A 6,000-nucleotide genomic window follows, 5' to 3' on the forward strand; every position below is an offset into this window, starting at 1 on the left:
CTAACTTTTTGCGCCCCATTTGATCATACCACGCCGTTACACAAAACGCACCAAAAGTAGTAGATCTGCAAGCTTGAAACGTTATCTTGAAGCTAACTTTGATTGTTTATTTATTTGAATCCTGACACGTTATAGTTTTGGACATATGAGGTTTCCACCCGACAGAGACGATGTAGTGCAGGGTTCCCCAATTAATTTTCCTCGAGGGCCATATTTTGACTAGGGTACCAGGCTGGGGGCCGAGTCCGCACGCGTGAGGTCGAGGTCTTGCCCTGAAAATTCATTTTCAGGGCAGGACCCCATTTGAAAAGGATGCCCAGTTTGACATGCACAGGCTACTGACCCCCATTTAATGCCATTTATATCTGGGACCCCCCCCAAAAAAAAATTATTCCGCGGGCCGCAAGGGGGCGCTCCGCGGGCCGCAAAATGATTATTGTACATGCATGTTCATTACTGCAGTGGGTCCCAAACCTTTTCATGTCAAGGACCCCCAACATGACACTGATTAGCCCGCGGACCCCCATTAGTAAAGATATGCCAGGGACCCCCATTAGTAAAGATATGCCAGGGACCCCCATTAGTAAAGATATGCCAGGGACCCCCATTAGTAAAGATATGCCAGGGACCCCCATTAGTAAAGATATGCCAGGGACCCCCATTAGTAAAGATATGCCAGGGACCCCCTTAAGAGAAAATTTTCACGGCTCTGGCAGTGATTTTCAACTATTTTCATTTCAAGGACCCCCCAGATTGAAATGCAACAGGCTACGGACTCCCAATTAATGGCATTTCTATCTCTGAGACCCCAATTTATATTGTAAAATCAATGTTAATTTGAGAGTGTACAAATGGAACCAAATGGACCCGTTAGTGTCCATTTGGTTCCATTTGTACACTATTTTATTAAGCCCCATTTTATACTTTGTCATGCCACATTGTCTAATAAGCTGTGAGCTTTTTGATCGGCCATTTTCACTACTATATTCACCAATGTCTGATTTAATTGATTTGGATTTAGACACAAAAACAGGCGTCTCAGTGAGACGCCTGTTTTTGTCTCTAAATCCAAATCAATTCCCAGTATTGAAGGACGATCGGTTTGCGGTGAGACGGATCGTCCTTCAATACTGGGTAAGGTATCTGGGTAAGGTATCCAGAGACATGGCAGCTGTAGTAGTCTCGTGTAGCCAGACAACTATTCCACAATCTCTGAATGCTATATAGAGTCTGGAACTACACCTCCCGAAATCCGAGCAAAGGAAGCTGCCATTTCCGTTCACGAAAATATATTTTAAAATATCTTTACATTTTATTTTTTTATTTCCTTTTCTGCTAAGCAACAGGCTATATATGCTTAGATGATTTCCATTTATATTAGAATAAATGTGCACGACTGTAAAGACGAAACAGAAGTGGGGAGGAGGCTCCTCTTCCGCTTTATATTTTACTCATGACAGCTCTTCCTTTGCTCCAGACTGTATGATGGAAGCATTTGGAAATTGCGAGAGGCAACAGTCTGGTAACACGAGAACGCGAGATCGGCTATTTGTGTCGGCTAGTGTGTCTGTGGGTTTCATAAATATCGAATCAATGAAAAGTATTACACAAGCTTGTTGTGAGACAACTATTTTGTCACTTTAGTCAACTAGAGACTAAATCACAACTACATTTGGTCCATTGGAACACAGATTCGTTTTTTACCCCATTTCTTGAAAAGTATATATATTTTTTTGACATTTTTTGTTTTTGCCTGACGACAACCCACGACATGTAATTTTCTGTAGTACTGCAGAACGGCGCATTGATTCATAGACCGGAGAGCTCTAAGTGCATCCATGTCTCTGGCTGCATTCCCAGTATTGAAGGACGGGGCTGACTGATGGCTTATATCGTTGCTGTCGGTGCAGAAACATCTTATCTCTATAACATTTTGTGGGGTTTTTTATTCCCGAAAATTAACGCCCTACTAAGTATCAGGTCTACAACTTGTGACGTGTTTTGAGCTTGCAGATCTGCTATTTTTGCTATTCCTGAAAAGTAACCGTTTTGGACATACAAGGTTTCCACCCGACAGACACGATATAATATAAACGATAAAGTCTTTCGAGAGGATTATATATGCTTGAAGCCGCAATCTGTAATCCTACTGTACTTTAGCCTGGCTAAAGCCAGACGTGAATCAGCCGTTACAGTGGGATTTGAGTCTGGCTTATTAGCCAGGCTAACTGTACTTGGGATTCGAACCTGGCTCTCCTTCCCTTGCACGAGAGACCATTTCTACTGCTCAAAAGGCAGTGTCCACTTGGCCACGGGAGTAGTCATTGTAAACCTGAATTGGCCTATTGAGCGGTTGTATATTATGAGCTGAAGTTGCAATTGTTTGTCTCCAATGATTTTACTAGTCTGACTACATGGGTGACCGTGACCTTGGGGGCGATATTGTTTGATATCGGTGAGCGCTACACTACTGTCTATGAGAGTCTATTGTACAACATTCAAAACCGGAAGTCGTTGGTTGGTCGGCAAAATGATTCCCCTCCATGCTAATGAACAGGAGCCGAAATCTTTGCTGATTTCTCTGAATCTAAATCACAGATTCTAATCTATTATAATCAAAACATGCGTTTTGATGGCCGATTGCGGTCCCATCGATAGTCGGAATAAAATAATTCATGCCTCGGGTGGTCGGATTTGGTTAGCCGTTATGCTACATCCGGTCAAGCTCACGGGGACTGTGTTACCTTGAAAAGGGCTATGAAGAAACAAATTGCTGGGCACAGCAATGTATTGGTTCCAACTGACGGTGGGCAGTCAAGGTGTTCATTTGCCAAAAAACACAAAAAGTTAAAATATGGAGATAGGCGGCTTCTGGCCGCCAGCAACAACATACTGTAACTCTATGGTTCTAACCGTACAGTATGTGTCTGCCATGCTGACTGCATGTGTTCCTGTTTGCTCCTCAGCGCTGGCGTAGGGAGAACAGGGACGTTTATCGCTCTGGACCGCCTAATGCAGAACATCAGGGAGCACGAGTTTGCAGACATCCTGGGCATGGTGTCAGAGATGCGCTCCCACCGCCTGTCTATGGTCCAGACCGAGGTAAAGGCAACGACTTATCACCACATTATCTGAACGACTACGAACGATTACTACACTTGTAAGGACCAAGAGACATTGAGAGAAGCATTGCCCTGGTCTTCACAAGAACAAAAATGGTTGTTTTATGGTTAAAAATATTTTTAGATATACATTTACTACTAGACAAAGAATCAGCTTGGGTTCAGGCTTATAGGATAAGACATTTACAGGTTAGGTTTAGCAGCTAGAGTTAGAACTATGTTTGAATATACTTAAAACACCTGTGTGAACTCAGTGGTGGAGGCTGCTCAATAACACAGCTGACTGGCTGCAGTTATAATGATAGTGCTCAGTGTGAATGGCCCTTTTAGGCTGCTCAACAGTGCCACTTTAGGTTGCCCAGCGGTATGGCAGCTGTTCGTACTCTAAACTGACAGTACTCTAATACAGACAGATATGTATACATGGCCAGGCAGTCATTGGAGCGGTGAGGCGCCACTAAAAAATTGAAATGCCATAACGTGTGCGTGTGCCTGCGTGCGTGTGTTGTAGGAGCAGTATGTGTTCATCCACCAGTGTGTGCTGCTCATGTGGAAGAAGAAGAAACAGCAATCCATCACCAGTGATGTCATTTACGAGAACGTCAGCAAGACATAATGATTGCCACGCTCCACACAGTAAGTCATGATCGGTGGATTACTTTATTAACCCATTTAGACCTGAGAACTGATTCTACAATGTCTCCTGAAATGACATGACATGATTGTCATGACAATTTGTACATGATTGTCATGACAATATTTCTGAAAAACCTATGTTTCTATGTCAGTGGTTCTCAAACTATTTCATGTCAAGGACCCCCATAATTATATATAATTGACCATGGACCCCCCCCCCCCCCCCATCTCAAAATATGTTGTTCGTTATTTGAGTTAAAAAGGTTTTTCAAAAATAGCATATCTACAAGCTTGTAGTGCGGCACTCGGTGCCGCGCTATGAGATTGTAGATCTTCTTTTTTTCAATAGCTAAAGTATAACATAATGCTTAAAACACCAAAAGGGGTTCCCGTCCTGAATGGGTACAGCAGCTATGAACTATGCTAAAAGTATAACACCAAAACTCTCTCTTGTTGTAATCCTTTTAGTAAGTAAGGTTTCATTTGGAACCCCCTACAGGAATCGTTAAAGGGAACTCTGCCCTTGCCAGCCATTCCGGGAATTTTCACAAACCTTTGAAAAATCATAGAATGTTATTCTTCACAACGATCCACCCGTCGACCGCTTTGAAAGACGTAGAGTCGGGTGAAAGAAATCTGTGCCGTCGCGATAATCTGTTCCATAGTTATGGGCAGTTGACCTGAGTTTTTTTTCTGTACGCGAGGAGAAATCGAGGGGCAACATCGCAAGTTTATTTGCATGAGCGCGGCCCCGTGAATTTGTTGCGCGTGTGCTCGTTACGGCTTTTTTTACGCTTGCGTTGTTGCGCCCCTTTTGAGCAGATCTGGAGGAGACCTGTCGTTGATCCAGGCGACGTCTGCGTTCATCGCTTCCCGTTTGAAAGGCCCTTTAGTCTGACAAACACATTTTGACCTTTGTGTGTTGCAGGCTGTGATCAACAGAACCTTCCTGAGCTGCAGGCCTCCATTGTGTGCAGAGAGATTCACGTCATCATCCCAGACAAACAAACAAACAAAAACAACAACAACACCACCACCGACTAAATATCGACAACAAACCGAAAAAGATTATTATTATTATTTTTTTTAAATCAGCGTCTTGGCCAGGTGGGAGGTGTGGGACGGCACATCCGAAAAGCCACAATCCTGCACAACTAAACTGTCCACCCTCATGTGACGAGGACACTGTCGGGGTTGGGGGGTGGAGTTGGGCTGGGGTGGGGGGATGGGGGTGGGGGGGAGGTAGCACACACCACTACCGAACAAATGGACGACTATGAGCGACCTACCTAAGTGGATCCGCCCCTCAGTTTGGTTCTCGTGAGGCAAGACACCCCGAGATTCAGCGTTTATGTTCTCACTTTTGTTTCAATCTCAGGATTTACAGCTGAAAAACCAGCAAGCACACCGGCCCCCCACCAGTCCCCGCCCCCCCCCCCCGCCAACCCAACTGCTGCGGTTCAACATAGGAAGGTTGGCAATTGTGCACTTGAACGTACCGTGGTGTTTATCGGAACGGTTGCTCGTGACTGTACAGTATTAGGATTCACCGGTTAGTTTGTAGCTTTCACGTCTGTTTTTTAATGAAACTTTTTACCGTGTCCAGCGTCGCCGGCGTTCGACAGAAGGCAAAGATTGAAGAACAGCTTGACCTTTTTACCCTAGGGGCTGTTTGTCAAAGACTAAGGTTTCACTGCCATCCATGCCGTATGTGGAACTAACGCGTCTGTAATGGCTTTACCTGCTCACACAACTACTGCTTTCTCAGCCGTTTACAGACTACTGGTACCGAGGATTTAAAGGAGAATCCACAAAGAGAGGGAAAGGGCGGGCACGCGCACGCGCGCGCACACACACACACACACACACACACACACACACACATTTATGGGAATGCCTTTCTTTGAGACTTGATCGGCCTCATGCTCCCAGCTCCTCCCGCCATGAGGATGGTAGCTTAGAGACCAGTTTAGATGCTAGTAAACTGTGCGGCCATAGTGGCTCTCTACCACAATAAGAACTATGTGAACCGTGGCCCGTGAAACATATCTCACAGGTTCTGAATCTTGGATGTGTTTCCATATTACACTACGGCTCCTGTTTCACATACGGTTCTTTCAACCTCATTTGGGCCCCGTTCAGGAAACGGTACTTAACCCTGAGTTCGGGGAGGGGAAAGCCAGAACTCAGAACTTTGTACTTTAATGTATTTTTCTCTAAAATAGCGAAAATAGCATTATCT

General features: G+C 44.6%; 1 protein-coding gene across 1 annotated transcript in view; it reads left to right on the forward strand.

Annotated features, from left to right (window-relative positions):
• ptpro (protein tyrosine phosphatase receptor type O) overlaps positions 1-4,836 on the forward strand; it is a 94,213-nt gene extending 89,377 nt beyond the window's left edge. The window contains exons 26-28 of the mRNA XM_079494723.1: positions 2,967-3,102; positions 3,634-3,758; positions 4,687-4,836. Of these exons, the coding sequence (XP_079350849.1) occupies positions 2,967-3,102; positions 3,634-3,738 (241 nt within the window). The 3' untranslated portion in view covers positions 3,739-3,758; positions 4,687-4,836. The remainder of the gene's footprint in view (positions 1-2,966; positions 3,103-3,633; positions 3,759-4,686) is intronic.
• The last annotated feature ends 1,164 nt before the right edge of the window (positions 4,837-6,000 follow it).

This window comes from Electrona antarctica (genome assembly GCF_951216825.1).
Source record: "Electrona antarctica genome assembly, chromosome: 23".
In the NCBI taxonomy this organism is placed as follows: domain Eukaryota; kingdom Metazoa; phylum Chordata; class Actinopteri; order Myctophiformes; family Myctophidae; genus Electrona; species Electrona antarctica.